The sequence below is a fragment of the Phacochoerus africanus genome, chromosome 12 (assembly GCF_016906955.1).
Source record: "Phacochoerus africanus isolate WHEZ1 chromosome 12, ROS_Pafr_v1, whole genome shotgun sequence".
Classification (NCBI taxonomy): domain Eukaryota; kingdom Metazoa; phylum Chordata; class Mammalia; order Artiodactyla; family Suidae; genus Phacochoerus; species Phacochoerus africanus.
The window spans coordinates 65,108,209-65,134,667 of NC_062555.1; the positions used below are offsets into that span (position 1 = coordinate 65,108,209).

Genomic DNA, 26,459 nt, shown 5'->3' on the forward strand with positions numbered 1-26,459 from the left:
TGACCTTTGTAATTAATCAGTACACTAATGTACACAATTAAGGTGTGAATCATGAATCTTCAGTAAACCTGGAGAGGGTGTTCCAGGATCCTGGCATCTTGCTCATTTCTGAGAAAAATAATGTCCTGGCACAAAAATTGTACATGGTAGTCTCTGCAGCACCAAGCAACGTAAAGCTACACCTGGTTGATGTTTAGTTATACCTCCAGTACTCAGCTTAATTTCAGAATAAGAGGGCGGGGGTGATCTCTAGAAATCCCCAAAGCACCTGATGTTGGGAAGTTCCCACTATCAAAGTTAAAGTGATTCTTAAGTACCACAAGTGAACATCACATGACAGCAGGGACTTTAAGGCAAGATGGGTGAACCAGAGGCTGACATCCTCATATCAGACCCCCAGAGACTTGATATTAAAAATATTAAGAACAATTTAGGGGAAAAAAAGATACCATGGCAAAGTAGGCCACAAATTGATTCCACTCCTAGACTTAATACTGTGCTAGGAGTTCCCTGGTGGCCTAGATGTTAAAGATCCAGCATCGTCTTTGGCTCAGGTCACTGCTGTGGCACAGGTTCGATCCTTGACTGCAGAACTGCTGCATGTTGCATCCCAGGCCAAAAAATAATAATACTGTGCTAAAGGATCAAACACCCAGAGATCTGTATTTAACAGGACCTATATTTCAGGATAATGGGTAAAACAGTGATCTTGAAGAATTCAAATCAGGAATAATGCAGTTTTACTACAGTGTTTGTCCAAAATTCCTCACAGTGGCTGGAAAGCAGCATCAATGATGACATAAAATGAAAATGTAGGTAGTCAAGGACTTTGACTAAAGAAGGAAAAAATTAGTGAAACGACGTGCATCGAGAAAATTGAGAGGAGGCACAGTGGGTTAATGATCCTGCACTGCGTCTGTGGCGGTGAAGAGTCAATCCCTGCCCAGTGAGGTGGGCTGGGGATCCAGCATTGCTGTAGCTGTGGCTCAGATTTTGATTCCACGGGTGGGTCGAAAAAAGAAAAAAACAAGAACATTGGGAGGGGGAAAAAAGATTAAGAAAATTTTAAAAGAAAAAAAAAATTTTTTGTCTTTTTTTTGCCATTTCTTGGGCTGCTCCCGTGGCATATGGGAGTTTCCCAGGCTAGGGGTCTAATTGGAGCTGTAGCTGCCAGCCTACGTCAGAGCCACAGCAACGCGGGATCCGAGCCGCATTTGCGACCTACACCACAGCTCACAGCAACGCCAGATCCTTAACCCTCTGAGCAAAGCCAGGGATTGAACCCGCAACCTCATGGTTCCTAGTCGGATTCATTAACCACTGCGACACGATGGGAACTCCCAAGAAAAAAAATTTTTTTAATGGTACTTCTGGTATATGGAAATTTCTAGGCCAGGGGTCAATCGGAGCTGCAGCTGAGGCCGACACCATAGCCATGGCAACAGAGATCCAAGCTGAATCTGCGACCTACACTTCAGCTTGCGGCAAAGACAGATCCTTAACCCACTGAGTGAGGCCAGGGATCGAACCCGCATCCTCATGGATATTCGTCAGGTTCTTAACCTACTGAACCACAATGGGAACTCCCCTAAAAATGTGAAAAAAAAAAAAAAGATCGAGAGGTAACATTGAAGTAATCCATAGGCAGCTATGAATTCAGGCTCAAGAACTTTTCCTGGGTACATTCAGTTAATGAGAAAGAGGAGCATCTGAAACAATCTGGCAAAGGACCCTGCTCCACAACTGGCTCAGATCTTAGGAAAGGAAAACACTCCTGTATGTTGGAGGATGAAAGTTACTTGTGGGATTCGTGTCTTGATGAAGAGTTCATTTAGCTGTTGTGTGTATTCTGGATTAAAGCTTTTGCTCATCAATCCCAGCATCTTAGAAAGATGGCATCTTTCCGTGGTACTCAACGGATGGAGGAGAGATTGGGGGGAGCAGCCTCCCTTTTTATGCCAGTTTTCTTCCAAGGAAGTGGCATCTCTTCAAAGCACACGGTCAGGTGAAGGTCTTGGCGAGGACTTCTTCTTGCTGCTGGAGGTGCACGGTGCCGATCCCCACCGCGGAGACCGGCAACGCAGGTCGGCTCACAAGTCGAAGCTGAAAAGGAATAAAATGTTTTGACTAGATCAGCACTCTGCTCGGCTCAGCAAAGGAGGTGCGTGAATTTCCCCGAAGTTGTTTAACCTTAAGTTACCTTTTGGGGAAATAATGAATCACACAAAATAGATTGCAGGGAGATACGCGTCACAATTAAAAACTAAATTGCAGGAGTTCCCGTCATGGCTCAGCGGTAACGAATCCGACTAGGAACCATGAGGGTTCAGGTTTGATCCCTGGCCTCGCTCAGTGGGTTAAGGATCTCTGGCGTTGCTGTGAGCTGTGGTGTAGATTTCAGATGAAGCTCGGATCTGGCATTGCTGTGGCTCTGGCGTAGGCCAGCAGCTACAGCTCCGATAGGACCCCTAGCCTGGGAACCTCCATATGCCGCAGGTGTGGCCCTAAAAAGACAAAAAAGACAAAAAAAAAAAAAACGCAGGAATTCCTGTTGTGGCTCAGCTGTAATGACCTGACTAGTATCCAAGAGGGTTGCAGGTTCAGTCCCTAGCCCCACTCAGTGGGTTAAGGATCCAGCACTGCCATGAGCTGTGGTGTAGGTTGCTGATCTGGCTTGTATCCCAAGTTGCTGTGGCTGTGGTGTAGGCCGGCAGCTGCAGCTGCAATTCAACCTCTAGCCTGGAAACTTCCAGCTTCCATATGCTGCAGATGTGTCCCTAAAAAGCAAACAAACAAACAGGACTTCCCATCGTGGCTCAGCAGTTAAAAAACCCAACTAGCATCCATGAGGACGTGGATTCTATCCCTGGAATCCGCTGGTTTAAGGATCCTGTGTTGCCCTGAGCTGTGGTGTAGGTCACAAACAGCTCAGATCCTGCGTTGCTGTGGCTGTGGTGTAGGCTGGTAGCTGTAGCTCCGACTGGACCCCTAGGCTGGGAACCTCCATATGCCGTGGGGTGGTCCTAAAAAAAAGACAAAAAAAAACACAACTAAATTCCAGGCATGATAAGGTGAGACATATTCTCCAATTTGTCCTTAAGTTAATGGAAATTGGTTTGACTACAGGGTTTCTTAAATTAGATCAATTTACAGGTGAAAATGACTGGTAGCACATGAGTTGAGTTCTAATCGAAGCAGAATTGAAAGATAACAGAAGCACAATTATTGTTCTCACTGCTGTTTTTTTGTTTTTGTTTTTGTCTTTTTGCCTTTTCTAGGTCCGCTCCCGAGACACATGGAGATTCCCAGGCTAGGGGTCTAACAAGAGCTGTAGCCATCAGCCTACACCACAGCCACAGCAACACGAGATCCAAGCTGCCTCTGCGACCTACACCACAGCTCACGGCAATGCCGGATCCTCAACCCACTGAGCGAGGCCAGGGATCAAACCTCCAACCTCATGGTTCCTAGTCAGATTTGTTAAACACTGCACCACGACAGGAACTCCAGTTCTGTTTTTCTCTTCTTAAAGCATAACCAAGAACTTGGCCTTTGATGTCTACCGGCTTTGTAGGTGGGCCTGGCATAGGTGTTTCTGTAAGACAAGCCTGCTCAGTGCTTTCCTCCCAGGGGACTGGACGCTGACCTTTGGCCAAGAATGTTCAGTAGGCTCCCGGGAAAGGGAGCCCACGGGTAGGGCTTCATGACGGTCAGTGTTCTTTCACATGATGCTAGTAGGGACACATATACAGCCTGCTAAACACGCAGCATGTTTTTTTTTGTTTGGTTGGTTGGTTTTTGTCTTTTTAGGGTGTATGGAAACAGGGGTCTAATAAGAGCTGTAGCCACTGGGCTACATCACAGCCACAACAATGCCAGATCCAGATCCGAGCTGCCTCTGTGACCTACACTACAGCTCACGGCAAGGCTAGATCCTTAACCCACTGAGCGAGGCCAGAGATTGAACCCACATCCTCATGAATACTAGTTGAGTTTGTTACCTCTGAGCCACAATGGGAACTCCAGCACTCAACCTGTTATTCTGAAAGAGGAACCTAAAACCAGGTTTTATATTTTAGGTTTTTTTAAAGAAGATTTGGATTGGTAACAGGAGATAAACCTATTTTTTGGCGCTGCAGGAGAAACGAGACACAGACACAAAACACTGCAAGAGAGAAAGAGCTATCACCTTGCAGGCCAGCTGCTTTTCAAATCTTGGAGAAACAAAAAACCAAGGACCCATGTTCTGAGGCTCCTCCTGACTCCAAGTAAAATCTGCGAAAGAAAAAAGTTCATCTCAGTACCTATGTACAATATACTACACATACACACTACACATGTGTGTACATACATACACATATGCTATATACATTTTACATATACACGTGTGTATACATATACACATAAACACACACACATACCTATACATATATATATATATACTCAAGTAAATATCTCTCTTTCCAATATGGCATAGGGTTGTCTTTTTTTTTTTAAGAAATGCAAAACAAAAAGGTCCTATGCTATAGCACAGAGAACTATATTCAATGCCCAATGAAAAACTATAATGGAAAATAATTTTTTAAAAAAGTATTATGTGTGTATAACTGAATCAGTTTGCTGTACAGCATAAACTGAACACAACACTGTCATTCAACTACAACTTCAATTAAAAAAAAAAGTTCTAGAGCCAAAAAAAAAGGGAAATGTGTTGTCATCTACCCATCAGCACAATCATGATACAGAACAATTGTCTCACCTTGTCCCTTCTGCACTCAACTCTTCCTCTCACCCCCACCCTCTGGCAACCTCTGATCCCTTCCTCTATCCCCACGGTTTCCTGTTTTCCAGAACATTGGATAAACGGAATCTCACAGCATGTAGGCTTTTGGGTCTGACTTCCGGGAATCAGCAAAATCCATCAGTGACTGTGCGAGGGCAATGGTGCACACTCTTTTATTGTTGAGAAGTGTGATGCTGTAGCACACACAATTAGAACGTGTCTTCATTCTCCAGCTGAAGGATGTTCTGGTTGTTTCCAATTTGGAGCAATTATGAACAGAGCGGCTATCAACATTCGCACTTGGATTTTTCTTTTCTCTTGAGTAAATACCTAGGAGTTAGACGGCTGAGTGGTAACCTGTGTGTGACTGCATGAGAAACTGACAAACTAGGCGTTCCTGTTGTGGCTCAGCAAGTTAAGGACCCAGTGTTGTCTCTGTGAGGATGCAGGTTTGATCCCTAGCCTCACTCAGTGGGTTAAGAATCCAGCGTTGCCTTAAACTGCAGCACAGGTGGCAGATGCAGCTCGGATCCGGTGTTGCTGTGGTGTAGGCCAGCAGCTACAGCTCGGATTCCACCTCTAGGCTGGGAACTTTCATATGCTGCTGGTGCGGCTGTAAAAAGAAAACAAAAAACAAAAAACTGACACTGTTTTCTAGAGTAGCTGTACCAGCTTGCATTCTCACCAGCAGTGAATAAGGGTCCAGCTGCTCAGCATCCTTATCAGTCCTTGATATTGTTTTGTTTTCCTTTTAGCCATTCTAGTAGGTATGTTTCCATATCTCAATCTGGTTTAGTTTGCATTTCTCTATCTCTAGTTATATTGAGGGGCTTTTCATATGGTTATTTGCCTCTGGGTGTTTGGTAAATCCCTGTTCAATTCTTTTGTACCTTTTGAAAAACTGGACTATATGTTTTCTCACTGTTCAAGTTTTCAGCGCTCTTTAAATATTCTGTATCGTCCTTTGTGAGATGTGTATTTGCAGGGATCCAAAAAACTGCAGGGACTCGAGGAAGGGACCTTGCCTGAAGAAAAACCCAAAGGCAGGTTCCTAACCAAGGAAGGAAGCTCACCTGAACAATGCAAGCCGAAGGTGGGCTTCTGGTCAGGATAGAAGCCTGTCTGTACAGTAAAAAACCAAGGGAAGGCTGAAGCCTGCCTGTATGGTGCAATCCAAGGGCAGGCCTCAGGCTACACGGCTCTCGATGTTGATGGCGAAGAACTGGGGCTTTCCTGGGAAAACAATTTCCATGTGTACGCCAGAGAACATGGATTGTTTCTCAGGGGACCTAGTCTTTCCTGTTGTTTTATTTGTTATTCAGTTTTCCTGTCTTTCCTGATTATTTACTTATTATTCTTATTTCCCATTCTTATTTTCCTGTGGTGATTTGTGATTTAACAAAATTACAACAATAATATAATAAGAATTTCATTCTAAAGGACTTTCCCCTATTTGAATCCAACTCAATTAAAACATAGTGTTTACGTGCACCCGCATGTTCATTGCAGCACTATTCACAATAGCCAAGACATGGAAACCACCCAAATGTCCATCAACGGATGATTGGATTCGGAAGATGTGGTATATATACACAATGGAATACTACTCAGCCATAAAAAAGAATGACATAATGCCATTTGCAGCAACATGGATGGAGTTAGAGAATCTCATACTGAGTGAAATGAGCCAGAAAGACAAAGACAAATACCATATGATATCACTTATAACTGGAATCTAATATCCAGCACAAATGAACATCTCCTCAGAAAAGAAAATCATGGACTTGGAGAAGAGACTTGTGGCTGCCTGATGGGAGGGGGAGGGAGTGGGAGGGATCGGGAGCTTGGGCTTATCAGACACAACTTAGAATAGATTTACAAGGAGATCCTGCTGAATAGCATTGAGAACTTTGTCTAGATACTCATGTTGCAACAGAACAAAGGGTGGGGGAAAAATGTAATTGTAATGTATACATGTAAGGATGACTTGATCCCCTTGCTGTACAGTGGGAAAATAAAAATTAAAAAAAAAAAAGAGAAGCCATCTATCTTAGGAACCGATTTTAAGACTTCTTATGTACAAACAAGATTTTCTGGTCAGGATAGCTTTATTTCGGAAAGCAATTGTTCTGGACACTTTCTCCCAGCAAGCATGACAAAAGTCTTGAAAGGTCCATTTGTAATTTTACCATGAACAAAATTAACTTTACAAAATTAAAAAAAACAAAAAAACCCAAAAACATAGTGTTTATCTACTAACTAGTTATACAGTAAACTTTAGAGTTAGGATTTTATTGAGGTCTATAGACGTTAGACATATATTATTCATGACTAAAAGAAACCCAGCTGTGAGTTTTGTCCTTGATTTTAGAAACTTTTAGTGGAAGCTAGCTAAGTTGATTTGTATTTTCTCACACTGTCTCTCTGCCAAGGATACTTTGAAGATAGACACTAGTCTGAAGACAAAATTTTTTGTGTGTATAACTTCTTCAGCTTGTGGGAACTGGCTGGCCAAGAGATGGTTTGTGCTGGGTCTCCTCTTTCCCACATGATATGCTGTGCCTGTCTGTCCTTGAATTGTACTCACTAAACTTAGTTAAACTGAAGATTTCAGACCATGACGTAGTGCTACTGCACCATGTGATCAAAAAACAAAGCCTAACAGTTAACCAACGTACTTTCAACACTATGATGTAATCTGTAGTGAAAAACTGTCTATATGATCAACCACTGATGCCAATAAAATTTGAGCAGTCCAGCGCCCTGAAAGAAGGGACCAAGAGGCGTCTCCATTTCTTTCGCCGACGCTGCCCATCTCCTATCGGGATGTATACACCCTGGCTGCCGGACCTGGTTGTTGGAGCTGGACTCTGACATGTATTTAAACCACCTTCTCCCAGTTTGTGGCTTGTCTTTCTTTTATTCTTTGCAGTGCCTTTCAGAGAAAGTTTTTCACTTTGTAAAATCTCTTCTGGAATGTGCTTTAGGTGTGATGTCTAAGGACTTTTTGCCTAAGCCAAGGTCACAAAGATTTTCATCCATTTCCTTCTAGAAACTTTATAGTTTTATACTTAGGTCTGTGATCCACTTTGAGTAAATTTCTGCATAAGGTGCATACAAACACCCAATTATTCTAGCCCCACTTGTTGAAAAGGCCTATCTTTTAAGATTTATTATGCCAAATTATACCAGATTTATCATAAGTGATAGGATAGCATTGATTCCCTCCAAATTCAAGAAATCAGATGTCGTATATGAGAGCAGGAGAGACTGAATGGGATACCAAAAGAGGCCCAGAAACATTGACTCTCACCATAGTCTTTTCTCTCTCTCTCTTTTTTTTTTTTTTTTTTAAATTTTTTGGCCGCCCCCACAGCATATGGAGTTCCTGGGCCAGGAATAAGATCCGGGCCATAATTGCAACTTACACTGCAGCTGCGGCAACACTGGATCCTGAACCCACTTTGCCAGGCCAGGGATCGAACCTGTGTCCCAGGGCTTCCGAGACACCACTGATCCCACTGCACCACAGCGAGAACTCCTAGTTGTATTACTTTCGTATCTCCAGATTCGATGAGATTCAGCTGTCTAGTCACTCGCACTGCTCCATACCGGCGTTTCATTTGAGATCATGCAAACAGGTCTCAGGAAATCTAAAGCCAAAGAGCCTAACGAGAAGGACCCTTTACCTCTAACGTGTTTGTATCTGCTCATCTCTTGCTGCAGCGAATCTAATGGGAAAGGACAGAGTTCTTCTATTCGGATGATGGCAAAGTCATGCTTCTTGGCCTCCAGAGAGTCTCTTTGCTTTAGCAGAGCATAGAAATGTTTGCCAGAGCAGAACACTAGACTCTTCACCCTGTTAGACAGAAAAGGGACAGTGGGGTGGGGGACAAATATCTTAAAGTTAAGACTTGTACCAGAAGAAAGAGGGGACCACGGAAATTTGAATGCCTCACTGCTAAAGCAGTGGGGGCGCTGTAGCTGGGTTGAGCCCCAGCCAACCTTCTTTAGCAACATATGTCTCAAAATCCACTCTTCCATTGGGTATTCTAACTCCTGCCCCATAGACTAAAGGACTTGTATCAAGACAGAGAAGATTTGGTCACTTGGGTTCCTTAACATGAACTGGTTTTCCCATGAATTACAAATCTTCTGCCCAGTATGAAAACGGAGTTCCACATCAGATTACTTTTGGGGATCCACAGATGAATCACCAATGACTGGTTTGAATGTTGTTCCTGGGGCCATTTCTTGAAGAGTTGACACAGCTGCCTAAGGAGGGGGAGAAAAAGCCACACGTCTGTCAACCAAGGGAAAGGAGCAGCTGAAGATACTTTTCTTACCAGGATCTTTACCAAGAGCTAGCATCAAAATTCTCGCCTGGGACTATAAATAAACATGTATTTTATTTTATCTTAGTTTTTATTTTTATTTTTTGCTCTTTAGGGCCACACCCACAGCATATGGAAGTTCCCAGCCTAGGGGTCAAATCGGAGCTGTAGCCACCAGCCTACACCACAGCCACAGCAACACGGGATCTGAGCCACATCTGCGACCTACACCACAGCTCACAGCAATGCCAGATCCTTAACCCACTGAGCAAGGCCAGGGATTGAACCTGCATCCTTATGGATCCCAGTCGGGTTCATTAACTGCTGAGCCACAAAGGAAACTCCCAAACATGTATTTATTAAACACAATATCTTTCCTCCCAAATTTTTGTTCTGTATACCTTAGAATAAATTTATTTTTCCAAGATTACATAAGATCGCCTTTCATCTGGTACCATGATAAAATTTTAACAATCAAAATTTCACTTTGATGACTCAACTTCATTATCAATAAAAAAACATGCCTTAATATTTTGGACTTCGAATGTGGCTCAGCAGGTTAGGTTTCTAGTGTTGTCACTGCAGTGGTGTGGGTTTGATCTCTGCCCTGGGAACTTCCACATGTCATGGGTATTGGAAAAAAAAAATGTTTAAAAAAAAACCCCCAACATTTTATAGCATTTATATTGTGAGCCAGAATAGCTAAGATAAGCTAGGGCAATTATTTCTTTCGATTGAAATAAATTACAGTTTATAATCTACAATTTATAAACCAAACATAATTAATCAAAACAAATAGGAACAATACAATATTTGAATATTTCCATGATGAACAGAAATTTTATCCCTGAGCTCTATTTAAATAAATACTTGGGAAAAATTAATATTGTGAAAATGGCCATACTACCCAAAGCAATCTACAGATTCAATGCAATCCCTATCAAATTACCCATAACATTTTTCATAGAACTAGAACAAACAATCCAAAAATGTATATGGAACCACGAAAGACCCAGAATTGCCAAAGCAATTCTGAGGAACAAAAACCAAGCAGAAGGCATGGTAATACTCCCAGACTTCAGGCAGTATTACAAAGCCACAGTCATCAAGACAGTGGTACTGGTACCAAAACAGACAGAGAGATCAATGGAACAGAATAGAGAACCCAGAAATAAACCCAGACACCTATGGTCAATTAATCTTTGACAAAGGAGGCAAGAACATAAAATGGGAAAAAGACAGACTTTTCAGTAAGTATTGCTGGGAAACCTGGACAGCTGCATGCAAATCAATGAAACTAGAACACACCCTCACACCATGCACAAAAATAAACTCAAAATGGCTTAAAGACTTAAATGTGGAGTTCCCGTCGTGGCGCAGTGGTTAACGAATCCGACTGGGAACCATGAGGTTGTGGGTTCGATCCCTGCCCTTGCTCAGTGGGTTAAGGATCTGGCATTGCCGTGAGCTGTGGTGTAGGTTGCAGATATGGCTCGGATCCCAAGTTGCTGTGGCTCTGGCATAGGCCGGTGGCTACAGCTCCGATTGGACCCCTAGCCTGGGAATCTCCACATGCCACAGGAGTGGCCCAAGAAATAGCAAAAAAAAAAAAAAAAAAAAAAAAAGACTTAAATGTAAGACAAGACACTGTCAAACTCCTGGAAGAGAACATAGGCAAAACATTCTCTGACATCCACCTTACAAATGTTTTCTCAGGTTAGTCTCCCAAAGCAACAGAAATAAAAGCAAAAATAAACTAATGGGACTGAATCAAGCTTTTGTACAGCAAAGGAAACCATAAAAAACAAAAAAACAAAAAGAGAAAATAGTTTCAAATGATGCAACTGACAAGGGCTTAATCTCTAAAATACACTAACAACTTATACAACTCAACAGCAAAAAAGCCAACAAGCCGATGGAAAAAATGGGCAAAAAGAAGGAGAAGTTCCTGTCATGGCTCAGTGGGTTAAGAACCCGACCAGCATCCATAAGGATGCAGTGGGTCAAGGATCCAGTGTTGCTGTGACCTGTGGTGTAGGTCGCAGACACGACTCAGATCTGGTGTTGCTGTGGCTGTGATGTAGGCGGGTGGCTACAGCTCCGATTCAACCCCTAGCCTGTGGGAACGTCCACATGCTGTGGGTGCAGCCCTAGAAAAAGAAAAAAAAAGAGAGAGAGAGAAAGCAGCATGGCCAACTAAGACTAAAGCGATGTTTCCATCATTTAGACAGAAGGTAGATACAGGCAGATACAGAAAACAGATGAAAATGCAGGCAAAAAAAAAAAAAAAAAAGACAGGAAGAGAAAGACCGACTAACCAGCTTTTTCTACTTACAGGGAGTCTGAGCAATGTCTTCGGAGAGGCGACGATGAGGGGTTTCCTGAAATTTCGGACCATCTGTCTCCTGAGCAGGTGGAAGTACTGGGCGGGCGTGGTGGGGTGGACCACGGACATGTTCACGGTGTCCCCGTCCACGCCCTCTTCCACGCTGTCACACATCTGGGAGGGAAGGGAAAGGAGGGGGCACACGTTCAGGTCCCAGGGCATAGGCTGTCCTCAGGGGGCCCGGGGCCCTTGGTGAACCCGAGCAATGATGTGTCTCTTCACTGCAGAAAAATGCCAGAAGGCAAACGGATGACTTGTGAGGAATTCACCTCGAGAAGCCGGATGGCTCTCTCCATCTGCTGGGTCTCTGTATTTTAATGTCCTTGTTTCCCAACACAGCTGAGGGAAGAGGCATCTGGAGGGGACTTTTTGAAAAATACAGATGCTAATGACTGTGGGATGCAGATGGTGGAAGGATGCTCTATCAGAACCTCACTTTCCTGATGAAATAAAGGCAATTAGAGTTTGTTTTAGAGACAAGAAGTAGAGTGGCCAACAGGGTTGAAAAGTTGAGGGCAAGCAATGAAATCTCAGAAGATTCGGCTGGAACAAAAAGCTGAGGCATGGCTCCTAATCCTGTTCAAAAAGCATGGAGGGGTTTCCATCCTGGCTCAGTGGTTAACGAATCCGACTAGGAACTTCGAGGTTTCAGGTTCGATCCCTGGCCTTGCTCAGTGGGTTAAGGATCCAGCGTTGCCGTGAGCTGTGGTATAGATCACAGACGTGGCTTGGATCCTGAGCTGCTATGACTCTGGCGTAGGCTAGGCTACAGCTCCAATTAGACCCCTAGCCTGGGAACCTCCATATGCTGAGGGGGCGGCCCTAGAAAAAGACAAAAAAAAAAAAAAGCCATGGAGTAGTTCCCACTGTGGCTCGGCGGGAACAAACCCGACTAGCACCATGAGGATGCAGGGTCGATTCCTGGCCTCACTCAGTGGGTTAAGGATTCAGTGTTGCCCTGAGCTGTGGTGTAGGTCACAGACACAGCTCAGATCCTGTGTTCCTATGGCTGTGGTGTAGGCTGGCGGCTGCAGCTCCAATTCAGTCCCTAGCTTTGGAACTTCCATATGCCTCCAGTGTAGCCCTAAAAAGACAGGAAAAAAAAAAAAAAAAGGCATGGAACAGGTGTTCCTGTTATGGCTCAGTAGGTTAAGAACCTGACTACTATTCGTAAGGATGTGGGTTTGATCCCTGGCCTTGCCCAGTGGGTTAAGGATCCGGCATTACTGCAGCATAGGTTGCAGAGGCAGCTCAGATCTGGCGTTGCCATGGCTGTGGCGCAGGCAGGCAGCCACAGCTCTGATTCAACACCTAGCTTTGGAATTTCCATATGCCGCAGGTGTGGCCCTAAAAAAAAAAGAAAAAAGAAAAAGCAGTGGAACAACAAGGTCCTACTGCAGAGCACAGGGAACTATACCCAATATCCTGTGATAAACCATGATGGGAAAAATATGAAAAAGAGTACGTATGTATAACGGAATCACCTTGACAAATAGCAGAAATTAACATAACATTGTAAATAAACTATACTTCAAAAAATTTTTTTAAATGAAAAACAATTTTTCAAAAGAAGCAGTGGAAAGAAAGGAGAGTGAGTTGACAAAATCCTGGGGTCCCTTCCCACTGGCTGAGTGTGTGTGAATGGCAACCCTGAAGGCAACATCTGGGGCTGAAGCCTCTACAGAATTCAGTGCAGGTGGATGGAGCTGCCAGGCTTGCTGCTTCCAGGGCCAGGACATGCCAGGGAGAGACAGAAGCTCAGGGCGGTGATACACATCTCTGAGCACAGAGCAGGGCCCTGGGACCAGGGCAGTTACTTACTGCATCTCAGAAGGGACAAGAATTTAGCAGGAAAAACCCTCCATCGCAGGGCTCTCTCCTCCCACAGCACGTCCCCAGGCCCACATACTAGAGACTATTCACAACTCTTGTTCCAAGAAGGTGAGTTGGTACCAAATGGGAAGGAAAATGAAGGGGACTTCACCCACATCCTATCAGGGAAACTCCACGGTCTACCAATCACAGACGAGATGAAATAAAATAACCTAGCAACAACGTAAATATTATACAGCCAAAATACTTTTTATAAGAAGAAGAAAAAAGGACAAGAACATAGCAGGCAAAAGACAGCCAGCTTTAAGTAAGTGTTGGCAAGGATGTGGTGAAAAAGGAACCCCGTACACTGTTCGTGGGAAAGTCAAGGGGTGCAGTCAGTGTGGAAAGAAGTATAGAAGTTGGTCAAAAAATTAAGCAGAATTAATTATGCCAGTAATTAACTAGAATTACTATCTGGGAGTTTCTGTTGTGGCTCAGTGGTTAACAAACCCGACTGTATCCACGAGGATATCCATGGGGTATCCATGGAGGTATCCATGAGGATGCAGGTTTGATCCCTGGCCTTTCTCAGTGGGTTAAAGATCCGGTGTTGCCGAGAGCTGTGGTGTAGGTCGCAGATGCAGCTAAGATCCCGTGTTGCTGTGGCTGTGGCGTAGGCTGGCGGCTACAGTTCCAATTCGACCTCCTAGGCTGGGAACTTCCATATGCTGCGGGTGTGGCCCTAAAAAGACAAAAGACAGGGAAAAAAAAAAAAAGAAAGAATCACCATCTGATCCAGGAATCCAACTTCTGGATATTTATACAAAAGAACTGAAATTAGGAATCTCAAAGAAATATTATATTAGCCCTGCCATGTCCATGACCACTCCTCATAATAGTGAAATATCCTATATGTTCATCTGTGGATGAATGGATAGAGGAAATGTGGTATACTTACAGGTGTACTTATCTATATATGCAAACACACACACAATGGAGTATTATTCAGCCCATCAAAAGAAGGAAACTCTGCAATTTGCAGTAACGGATGAACTTTGAGGATGTTGTGCTAAGTGAATACAAACAATGCATGATGCCACACTTACATGAGAATTCTAAAATAGTCAAACTCGGAGGTCCTGTTGTGGTGCAGCGGAAATGAATCCAACTAGGAACCATGAGGTCGCAGGTTTGACCCCTGGCCTCGATCAGGGTGTTAAGGATCTGGTGATGGCATGAGCTGTAGTGCGGGTCGCAGACCAGCTCAGATCCTGTGTTGCTTTGGCTGTGACCAGCAGCTGTAGCTCCAATTCGACCCCTAGCCTGGGAACCTCTATATGCTGTGGGTGTGCCCCTAAAAAGCAAAAAAAAAAAAAATATATATATATATATAAAATAAGTAAATAAATAATAAAATAGTCAAACTCATAGAAGCAGAAAGTGAACAGTGGCGGCCAAAGGCGGGGAAGAGGAGATGGGGTTGCTAGTCCAGAGGTACAGTTTCAGTTACACAAGATGCATAAAGTCTAAAGAGCTGCTACAGTTTCAGTTACACAAGATGCATAAAGTCTAAAGAGCTGGAGTCAGCAGTGCTGTATTGCACACTTACAAATCTGTTAAGAGGGTAGATCTCATGTTAAGTGTTCTTACCGCACACACACACAACAAATTCTTAAAGGGCAGAAAGTTCTAAAGACAGCATAACGGAACATGAAAAAGTCAAGTTGGAGTTCCCGTGGTGGCGCAGCGGAAACGAATCCGACTAGGAACCATGAGGTTGTAGGTTCAATCCCTGGCCTCGCTCAGTGGGTTAAGGATGGTCACAGATGTGGCTCGGATCTGGTGTGGCTGTGGCTGTGGCTGTGGTGTAGGCTGGTGACAACAGCTCCGATTAGACCCCAAGCCTGGGAACCTCCATACGCTGCGAGTGCAGCCCTCAAAAGACCAAAAAAAAAGAAGGAAAGAAAAAGTCAAGTGCAACACCATGAAAACCAAATGAGATCCAAAATCTACTGCTAAAAATCTAACAAATAAATACGAAACATCAAGAAACAGAACAGACAGGACCAAAAAAAAAAAAATGGCATAAACAAACATAATCACAATGAAAGAAGCAAGTACTTTTTTTTTTTTTTGGCCGTGTCTATGGCAGCAGAAATTCCCAGGCCAGGGATCAACCCACGCCACAGCAGTAACCAGAGCCATAGCAGTGACAAGGCCAGAGCCTTAACCCGCTGAGCCACAAGAGAACTCCAAGCAAGCACTCATATAAACAGCAAATACTCTTCACTTTGCATATGGTAATTCTTTTGCAGGACTAAAAATAAAATTAGTGGTGTAAGCAAAGGGCTTGAGATAATCACAGAGCAAGCACATGAAATGATAATAAAAATAATGAACAGCAAATAATATAAATGTCAATTATTAGTCTAAGCATTTATATACATAGGCTCTTTCTGCCTCAGAGCAATCTGATGAAGTAGGTTTGATAAAATTTTTTTTTTTGTCTTTTTGCTATTTCTTTGGGCTGCTCCCGTGGCATATGGAGGTTCCCAGGCTAGGGGTCGAATCGGCCTACGCCAGAGCCACAGCAACGCAGGATCTGAGCCTCGTCTGCAATCTACACCACAGCTCATGGCAACGCCACTGAGCAAGGGCAGGGACCGAACCTGCAACCTCATGGTTCCTAGTCGGATTCGTCAACCACTGCGCCACGATGGGAACTCCAGGTTTGATAAAATTATTAACATGAACTTGGTAATTTTAATGCATATATAGATGATTTTTTCAAAACCCTGGCATCTTGTCTGCTTGAACCTCATGTCCTCCAACCACTCTGCCCCAACAACCCATTCCCACGGCAATATCCTGGTGCCCATGACAGGTGTCTCTCCATAAGTCCTGCTTTATGCATTCCCCACTGACCACCACCCTGACTCCATCAGTCCTTCAGCCTTGTCCATCCCTCTCCGCCATGGACCTTATGGCCTTTTCACTGGCCTTTACTTGTGTTGTCTCTCCTCTCCTCCTTACTCAACCAAAAGATAGCAGTGGTCATTTCTGGGTTATTATTTAAAATTAGGAGCTCCTCAGAGTTCCCGTTGTGGCTCAGCAGTTAACGAAACCAACTAGGATCCATGAGGACACAGGTTCCATCCCTGGCCTCGCTCAGTGGGTTAAGGATCTGGCGTTGCTGTGAGCTGTGGTGTAGGTTGCAGACGTGGCTCGGATCTCAAGTTGCTGTGGCTGTGGTGCAGGCCAGCAGCTGTAGCTCTGATTCGACCCCTAGCCTGGGAACCTCCATATGCTATGGATGCGGCCCTAAAAAGACAAAAAGTAATAAAAATTAAAAAAAATAAGGAGTTCCTGTTGTGGCTCAGTGGTTAACGAATCCAACTAGGAACCATGAGATTGTGGGTTGGATCCCTGGCCTCGCTCAGTGGGTTAAGGACCCGGTGTTGCCACGAGCTGTGGTGTAGGTCACAGACATGGCTCAGATCTGGTGTTGCTGTGGCTGTGGTGTAGGTTGGCTCCGACAGGACCCCTAGCCTGGGAACCTCCATATGCCGTGGGTGCGACCCTAAAAAAAACCAACAAAAGACAATAAATAAATAAACAAATAAATAAAATTAGGAGTTCTTGTTGTGCCACAGTGGAAAGGAATATGACTAGTATCCATGAGGATGTGGGTTCAATCCCTGGCCTCGCTTAGTGGGTCGGGGATCCGGTGTTGCCGTGAACTGTGGTGTACGTCGCAGAGGTGGCTCGGATGTGGCATTGCTGTGGCTGCGGTGTAGGCCGGCAGCTACAGCTTCGATTTGACCCCTGGACCCCTGGAGCCCTGGCCTGGGAACTTGCATATGCTGCAGGTGTGGGGAAAAAAAAAAAATGAAGTTCATGGTCATGCATCCTTTTATTAAAAATACTATCACTACTTGGACCTGGGGTTGGTCCCTGTATCTCTGCTTATAAAAAGGCCCCGAGATGATTCTGATGATCAGCTGAGTTCCGCAACCACTGATCTTCGCCACATAAGCAGCGCTTTCATTGCCATAAAATTGTAATACTAACATGCTCGAGGTATCGTGTTCCCAAAGGATACTGATCTTGACATTGCATTAAATCTGTTTCATTCAAACACTATAACATTTTAGAGCTCAAGCTTTATATTAAGTATCTGCAGGAGGCAGTTCTATTTCAAAACACCTAGGAAGCAGGAAAACATGTCTTGGAATCCGGAAGGCGGTGGACATACCTGCAAGAAACGCTCTATCCGACAAGACGAGTGGTCCGGCCCAGCCCCGTCGTAGCCATGCGGGAGGAGGACGACGAGGCCACTCTGCAGGAGCCACTTGGCCTCTCCTGTGAAGCAGCAAAGTGGCGCAGGCGTGAGGATGCTACCGCGTAGGGCAGCCTTTGCGGCTGCGCAGTGAGACCCGTTCGTTTGCTGCCGGATCTCCTAAAACTGTATTCGTTGCCCCCCCGCCTTTCTCCTTGGGAGGAAACTACAAACCAACCTCTCAGACCTTGCAGGTTCCATTCCGGGCCCCCACAATAAAGTGAGTCACAAGAATTGCCTGGCTTCCCAGGGCATATACAATTTCTGTTTACGCTCTAGTTTCTTAAGTGTGCAAAAAGCATTATGTCTGAAAAAACGACCTATCCTAATTAAAAGATAAGCATTATCTGAGCTAAGCATTATCTGAGCCTTCAGCAAGTCAATCTTTTTGCAATAGTGCCATCAAAGGTCACTAATTGCCTATCACCAAAACAGATATAATAATTATGAAGAAGCTTCAAATACCGTGAAAATTACCAACATGTAACAGAGACAAGAAGAGCAAATGATGTTGGAAAAATGACTCCGACAGATGTGTTCAATGCAGGGTTGCCAGAAACCATCAATTTGTTTAAAATAAAAAAAAGAAAGAAAGAAAAAAGAAAAAAGGCAGTATCTGCGGAGTGCAGTAAAAATGAGGTCTGCCGGTATCCATTATACCGGCTGAAGCCCCATTAGGATGCGCACACTGGGCTTTAGCAAGAGGGAGACAAACACAAACGGGAATGTCCTGGCTTGTGTGACAGCAGTGTCCCTGGAACTCCACCGTGCGCACAGTTCTGGGCAGCTCCTCCCTTTCCTTGCAGCACCACCCAAAACATAGGCTGCCATCCTCAGGCTGGGGGCGGTGACCAGAACAGCCTCTGGCCCTGTCAAAATCCAGTCTCTTCAAGGCTCTTTTCTTTCTCACCACCACAAAGTCATAGAGAAGCAACCATGGGGAGGGTGTGAGGTGCACCCTCAAAATTCAAGAATGCTAACCCCCAGAAAACCAGGAGAGGGTCCTGGGAAGACTCAGACATGTGCTTTATATACCTAGAATTTTTTAGAGCAAGCAGGTACTGCTTTTGTAAGTGATGATTAAACATAATAAAGATGAGAGTTCCCTGTTGGCTCAGTGGGTTAAGGACCTGGCATTGCCACTGCTGTGACCCTGGTTACTGCAGTGGTGGGGGTTCAGTCCCTGGCCTGGGAACTTCCACATACTGTGCCTACAGCCAAAACAAAAACCAAAAAAGTAACATCACTGGAGTCCCCATTGTGGTTCAGTGGAAACGAACCCGATTAGTCTCCATGAGGATGAGGGTTCGATCCCAGGCCTCACTCTGGGTTGGTGTAGGTCACAGTCGTGGCTCAGATCTGGCGTTGCTGTGGCTGTGGCATAAGCCAGCAGTTGCAGCTCTGATTCGACCCCTAGCCTGGGAACCTCTGTAAGCCTCACCTACAGCCCTAAAACAAACAAATAAAATAAACAACAACACTATAATAAAGATGCCTAACTGTCAGGCACTTGCAGGAAGTGGATTTTCAAGGCTGCCATTCACACTAGTCACAAATGCTCACTATGTCACCACTGCCTACGTGGCACTCGTGCCGTAGTCACTCACTGCGGCCCGAGAGCACACCCTAACGTCAAAGCTCTTAGGAGCTGGCAAAGACATGGACTGACTGATTCCCACGGCCCAGCGCATTCCCCGGAGACGTGGCCTCCTGCTGACAGAGGACTGACGCGCTCTTGCCAGCAGCTTGTTTAACGGTCTGCTGGCAGCTGTGCCCCAGTGGATGAGAGGACCACCCCCCCAGCTCTCCGGGGGTGGGAGTGCTGTGGCTCATAGGAGTCTCATAGGCAGAGATGGCCCCCGTGAGGCTGGTGCCAGGCGTCTACCACACACCCACAGGCCAACACCAACCTCCGGAGATGAACGTGTCAAAGATGATCTGGGCGCCGTTGAAGAAATCGCCAAACTGAGCCTCCCAGAGGGGCAGCAGCTTCGGGCTTTCGATGCTCATCCCATACTCGAATCCCAGGACAGCCTCTTCCGACAGCGGGCTGTTGCTAACCTGGAGCAAAGGGAGAGGACAGGGAGGCTGGGACCCGAGTCGGGAACAGGAAAGCATCGCATTGGTGCCAACCTCTCCAAGGGCGAAGGGCACGAGGGCTGCTCTGCTTTCATCCATCCCCGCGCCCCTGGGAGAGGGGAGATCAGCTTCTCTCCGAGGGTGTGGGGAAAGCGAGAGCAAAGAGCGGAAGGCATTAAAAAGGCTGCAATGTGGGCATTAACGATTTTCTTGAAAAATTAATTTCTCAGATGAACCACCTTTGAAACAGAGTAAAATGGTGTCATTAAAGCCTTTTTAAAAAAATGTCACAGAACAGGAGTTCCCATTGCGGCTCAGCAGGTTCCGAAGCCGACTAGTATCATGGCTGTGGGTTCGATCCCTGGCCTTGCTCCGTGGGTTAAGGACCCCGCATTGCCATGAGCTGTGGTGTAGGTCGAAGATGGAGTTCAGATGTAGCATTGCTGTGGCTGTGGTGCAGGCTGGGAGCTCCAGCTCCCATTGGACCCCTAGCCTAGAACTTCCATATGCCATGGGCGCGGCCCTGAAAAAACAAAAAAAGAAAAGAAAAGATGAGAGGCATGTCCTCTAAGAAACTGTCCTGGAATCTTGCTTTTGACAAGTGCATTTTTTTAAAATATTGAGTACCAGTGAACCCGATACTCTCAAATGACTAGAATAGGAAAAAAGATACACTGCCCCTAATTGCAGCTTAATTAATTCAATAAATAATTGAACAGACTTCATGTGCCAGGCACTATGCTAGTTGTTGCGGAGACCCAGCCCCTGCCCTTGACTCTAAGGACAGTGACTCAGGGACAGGCACACAGAAATACGTGGTAATGGGCACATTCATCAAGCCACTCAACCCTCAGGAGGAAGGGAACCCTTGAGCAGGTGTTCTTTTTTCTTTTTTTTTTTTAAGTAGGCAGGAAATGTTGGCTTATTATCCACATGGTCAGCTTGCTTTAATGGATTCAGTAGCACACTGGCTACGATGTCTATTTGACATTTACATGATTGCAGATAAGGAGCCAGAGTCAAACAGCTCCAGTTCCCTCGCTGGTAGGTTTCTTCCAATCCAAGTGGATAGACCTACACCGTCTGCCCATCCAGCGGCCCCTTACTTCAAAAAGTACTGAACCCGGACTTCCCATCGTGGTGCAGCGGAAACGAATCCGACTAGGAACCATGAGGTTGCGGGTTTGATTCCTGACCTCGCTCAGTGAGTTAAGGATCCAGCGTTACTGTGAGCTGTAGTGTAGGCCATGGACGTGGCTTGGATCCTGCGTTGCCGTGGCCGCAGGTATCCATGAGGCCGCAGGTTCGATCCCTGGCTTCCCTCAGTGGGTTAAGGATCCGGCGTTGCTATGACCTGTGGTGTGGGTTGCACACACGACTCAGATCTGGCATTGCTGTGGCTGTGGTGTAGGCTGCAGCAGCTCTGACTTCACCCCTAGCCTGGGAACTTCCATGTGCAGCGGCCCTAAAAAGCCAAAAAAAAAGAAGCAGTCTGTAGCTATAAAACCCATCAGCACCTAGGTTTTATACGTGATAATAAAGGCTCCTACCTCTAGAAACCCCTTCTGATTAGGGTCCATATGGTTCAGGGGGATATAGGTGTCATCAGTCTTCTGGCAGACAACCATTGCATGCCTCTGGCTGAAGGTTCCACGGCCAACATCCTGGCCACTCAGTCGGACATTAAAACCTTAAGAAAGCAAGAGGGGAAAAACATCCAGATACCTATGAATAACCTAAGTAAGAATAATACGGCATGGTAGTTCAGAATTTTTTTTATTATTTTGTTTTATTTTATTTTTTCTTTTTACATCTGCAGCTACAGTCTATGGGCGTTCCCAGGCCAGGGGTGAAATCAGAGCTGCAGCTGCCAGTCATAGCAACAATACCAGATCTGAGCCGCATCTGTGACATACACCGCAGCTTGCAGGAATGCCGCATCCTTAATCCACTGAGCAGGGTCAGGAATTGAACCCACATCCTTATGGATACTAGTTAAGTTCTTAACCTGCTGAGCCACAACAGGGACTCCCTGAATTCTTATACACCAGCTCATCCTGAGAATTTTCCTTAGGAAAATAGATTCTCCTTTTTAAAATATACCTGCCCCATGTTCCAAAATCCACAGTCAAGCTGAGATGTATAAGGAGAGAGGGTCAGCATTTGCCCTACAATTTTTAGAGAAAACTCTCTTTCCAATACACCCAGCACTGAGTCCTTTGTTTCCAGAGTCTATTCACTGACGAAGGTTGTCAGCATAATTTATACTAAGATTAAATCCTGTGTTCAGATAAGAAAATTTAGCACGTTTCAGAACCTCTCTAGTTCATGAAAATGATAAGAGGTGGTTGTAACTCAAAGCTGCAAGGGTCACATATTAAAAAATGTCAGAGAAAGCATCCCCTACCCGCTGTGCAGCCACGCAGAGGTGTCTTACCTTCAGCAAGCAATGAACCCAAGGCAAGAGCTTCAGCTGTGGCCCAGTCTAACTTTGTTCCATCCATCACTTTCTCCAATCGGGACTGTGAAATTGAAGGCGAGGGAAACGGAAACTGAAGCATTCACATCCTGGGGAGTTCCTGTCGTGGCTCAGAGGTTAACGAACCTGACTGAGGATGCGGGTTTGATCCTGGGCCTTGCTCAGTGGGTTAAGCATCTGCTGTAGGTTGCAGATGGGGCTTGGATCTGGCATTGCTGTGGCTGTGGAGTAGGGCAGCAGGTGCAGCTCCAATTTGACCCCTAGCCTGGGAACCTCCATATGCTGTGGGTGGGGCCCTAAAAAGACAAAAAAAAAAAAAAGGAATTCACATCATCCTTTTTCACACTCAATTCAAAAAAGGTAATGCAATAATGGTTAATGATCAAGAACAGAAGATTAAATGCAAGAGAAAGGAGGTAACGTGGAAGTCTGACGGCAGCTACATGACATCTGAAAACAGGCAGGACAAACAGCATCTCGGCGAGTGGTTAACCCAGCGGATGGATGAGAGGAGGTGGCACAAAAGAGGGAGAGAAGGGGGAACGGTAGTGGCAATATTGCATTTCTCCAGCCAGATGGGGGCACACAGACGGTGTTAATAGTCTCCATACTTAGAAACTTACAAATTAAGTTAGTGTTTTAAGAATAACCCATGCGAGTTCCCTGGTGGTACATCAGGCTAAGGATCCAGTATTGTCACTGCAGTGGAGAGGGCTCAACCCCTGGCCCAGGAACTCGCACATGCTGTGGCCAAAAAAAATAAATAAAAGTAACCCAGAATTCATACTGACTTCATCCAAGTTCAAGAAAGATGGGGGCAGGGGTGAGATAAATTAGGAGTTTGGGATTAACATACACACATTACTATGTATAAAATAATAGCTAACCAACAAGGGCCTACTGGATAGCAGAGGGAACTCTAATCAGTATTTCATACTAACCTACAAAGGAAAAGAATCTGAAAAAAAAAAAGATTATAAATACGTATAATTGAATCACTTTCTTGTATACCTGAAACGAATGCAACATTGTAAATGAACTATACTTCAATTTAAAAAACTGGAATTCCTGTCATGGTACAGTGGTTAACAAATCCAACTAGGAACCATGAGATTGCGGGTTCAATCCGTGGCCTTGCTCAGTGGGTTAAGTATCTGGCGTTGCCATGAGCTGTGGTGTAGGTTGCAGACACGGCTCAGATCTGGCGTTGCTGTGGCTGTGGTGTAGGCTGGCAGCTACAGCTCCAATTAGACCCCTAGCTGGGAATCTCCATATGCCATGGGTGCAACCCTAAAAAGACAAAAAATAAAAAAATTAAAAATTAAAACAGGAGCTCCTACTGTTGCACAATGGGTTAAGAATCTGACTCTAGGAGTTCCTGTTGTGGCGCAGTGGTTAACGAATCCGACTAGGAACCATGAGGTTGCGGGTTCGGTCCCTGCCTTTGCTCAGTGGGTTAAGGATCCGGCGTTGCCGTGAGCTGTGGTGTAGGTTGCAGACACGGCTCGGATCCTGCGTTGCTGTGGCTCTGGTGTAGGCTGGCAGCTACAGCTCCGATTCAACCCCTAGCCTGGGAACCTCCATATGCCGAGGGAGCGGCCCAAAGAAATAGCGAAAAGACAAAAAAAAAAAAATCTCTAAGTAAATAAATAAAGTGTATTAAAAAAAAAAAAAAGAATCTGACTCTAGTGGCTCAGATCCCTGCAGAAGTGCAAATTTAATCCCTGGCCCTGCTGAGGGGGTTAAAGGATCCAGTGGTGCCACAGCTGCAGCTCAGATTTAATCCCTGGCCCAGGACATTTCCTTTGTTGTGGGTATGGCCATAAAAGATTAAAAACTTAAAAATTAAAATAATGAGTTCCTGTCGTGGCTCAGGGGCTAACAAACCCGACTAGGTTCCATGAGGATGCGGGTTTGATCCCTGGCCTTGCTCAGTGGGTTAAGGATCTGGCATTGCTGTGAGCTATGGTGTAGGTTGCAGATGCAGCTCAGATCCTGCCTTGCTGTGGCTGTGGTGTAGGCTGGCTGCTACAGCTCCAATTTGACCCCTAGCCTGGGAACCTTCATATGCCTTGGGTGCGGCCCTTTAAGACAAAAACAAAATAAAATAAAATAAGGTTCGTGTAGCATAGGTACATAGCATGCATTAATAAAAGAATGAGTGAACAGATAAGTAGACGAAAAACAGAAGTAGATAAAATCTGAGTTATCGACTATTAGTATCAAAACACCAATAGAATCTGTTCCTAGAGCCTAATGATGCACAGTAAATAGCTGCCAAACGCATTCGCCAACCAACGACACCAGACCAGCACCAATTCCTTTGCTACACATGACAGAACAAACAATACCTGGAGAATTCCAGGCTCCCCACCTGAACAAACATCTTCAGAAGGTGACTGTGCACCTGGAGCTCCTCTGGCACCTCCACAGACTTCCTGCCGATAAACCGCAGGAGGTCAGGGGGCACCCCTGTGTTCCAGGTGGTGATGGACGCTTCCGGCTGAACCAGGCCCCGCCAGTGGGCCTGCAGGTGCGTGGCAGGTGGGCTGTAGTGGGCCATGTTAGCTAAATGGCCGTTCAACTTCGCGTAGTAGGAGGCTTTGATTTCTGACACCTCCTCCTGGGTCATGAGTCCACTGGCCACAAGGTTCTCGGCATATGTGTCGGGGATGCTCTTCCGGGCTCTGTCCAAGAAAGAGGGAAACAAAAACCGATCTGATCTGGAGTTCCTGTTGTAGCTCAGTGGTCAGGGAACCCGACTAGGAACCACGAGGTTGCAGGTTTGATCCCAGCGTTGCTGTGAGCTGTGCTGTAGGCCAGTGGCTACACCTCCGATTCCACCCCTAGCCTGGGAACCTCCATATGCCGTGAGTGTGGCCCGAAAAACCAAAAAAAAAAAAAATCAATCTGATCTATAAAAGCTGAAGAGAGACAGAGTCATTGTCAAAGGTATTATGGAGTGTCATCGCTATAAAAATGCCCACAAGAAATGTTTTAGAACTAGGCCGAGGGGGGATTGTACAATACTGTGAATGTACTAAATGCCACGGAATTGTTCACCTTAAAATGGTCCCCTTTATGTCATGTCACTTTCAATCCAAGAACTGATTTTTTTTAAAGGGCAGTGGTGGGAGTTCCTGTTGTGGCGCAGTGGAAACGAATCCGACTAGTATTCATGAGGATGTGGGTTCAATCCCTGGCCTCACTCAGTGGGTTGCAGATTCACCACTGCCATGAGCTGTGGTGTTGGTTGCAGATGCTGCTCGGATCCTGCATGGCTGTGGCTGTGGTGAAGGCTAGCGGCTACAGCTCCGATTGGACCCCTGGCCTGGAAATTTCCATATGCCAAGGATATGGCCCTAAAAAGCAAAAAACTAAAATTAAAAAAAATAAAGGGGGGCAGTGGTAAGTAACCACTTCTTCCAGGCAAGCAAGAAAAAACAATTTTATCTTTATAGGAGGTCCTGCTATGGCACAATAGGGTCGGTGGCATCTCTGGAACACTGGGATGCAAGCTTAATCCTGGGCCTGGCACAGTAGATTAAGGATGTGGTGTTGCCACATCTGTGGCATAGGGCACAACTGTGGCTCAGATCTGATCCCTGGCTTAGGAACTCCATATGCCTCAGGGAAGCTAAAAAACAAAAACAAAAAACAAACCCCTAAATTCATCTTTACGAGTTTCTGTCTACAGTCAGGCAGAAATGATGAGTAGTAGTTTTTCTATGAATTGATAATTCTGAACAGTGATTTACAAGGCTGACTGATAGTGTCTACCATTCTTGCATTCCTTTATTTCAAAAAATTCTGAACCCAAAGTTGCCATCATCTGTTTTTGCTTTCTTTAAGAAGCCCATAACTGGAGTTCCCGTGGTGGCTCAATGGAAACAAATCTGACTGGCATCCATGAGGATGCAGGTTCAATCCCTGGCCTTGCTCACCATGTTAAGGATCTGGCATTGCCATGAGCTGTGGTGTAGGTCACAGATTCGGCTCAGATCTGGTGTTGCTGTGGCTGTGGTGTAGGCCGTTGGCAAAAGCTCCGATTAGACCCCTAGCCTGGGAACCTCCATATACCCGCAGGTGCAGCCTTCAAAGGACAAAAGACAAAAATAAACAAACAAAAACAGGGTCTGAGTGACAGCAGGTCATTAAGCTTCTAAGCTCAGGGCTAATGGAAAACTCAAATTTGTACTTCCAGGGGACAATCTGCTCCTGAGAAAGACCCATAAAATGTCACC

General features: G+C 45.3%; 1 protein-coding gene across 3 annotated transcripts in view; it reads right to left on the minus strand.

The window, feature by feature from the left end:
* Positions 1 to 1,628: 1,628 nt before the first annotated feature.
* Positions 1,629 to 26,459, minus strand: part of DHTKD1 (dehydrogenase E1 and transketolase domain containing 1) — a 58,915-nt gene continuing 34,084 nt past the window's right edge. The window contains exons 8-17 of one of the 3 annotated variants that reach the window (XM_047754975.1): positions 24,590 to 24,902; positions 22,174 to 22,258; positions 21,287 to 21,426; positions 19,568 to 19,718; positions 17,574 to 17,680; positions 11,453 to 11,617; positions 8,976 to 9,058; positions 8,473 to 8,642; positions 4,190 to 4,275; positions 1,629 to 2,103 (exon numbers count right to left, since the gene is read on the minus strand). In XM_047754975.1, the coding sequence (XP_047610931.1) occupies positions 2,002 to 2,103; positions 4,190 to 4,275; positions 8,473 to 8,642; positions 8,976 to 9,058; positions 11,453 to 11,617; positions 17,574 to 17,680; positions 19,568 to 19,718; positions 21,287 to 21,426; positions 22,174 to 22,258; positions 24,590 to 24,902 (1,402 nt within the window). In that variant the 3' untranslated portion in view covers positions 1,629 to 2,001. Of the gene's footprint in view, positions 2,104 to 4,189; positions 4,276 to 5,424; positions 6,017 to 8,472; positions 8,643 to 8,975; positions 9,059 to 11,452; positions 11,618 to 17,573; positions 17,681 to 19,567; positions 19,719 to 21,286; positions 21,427 to 22,173; positions 22,259 to 24,589; positions 24,903 to 26,459 lie in introns of those variants that run through there. The other 2 variants (XM_047754977.1, XM_047754976.1) reach the window with 2 other exon arrangements.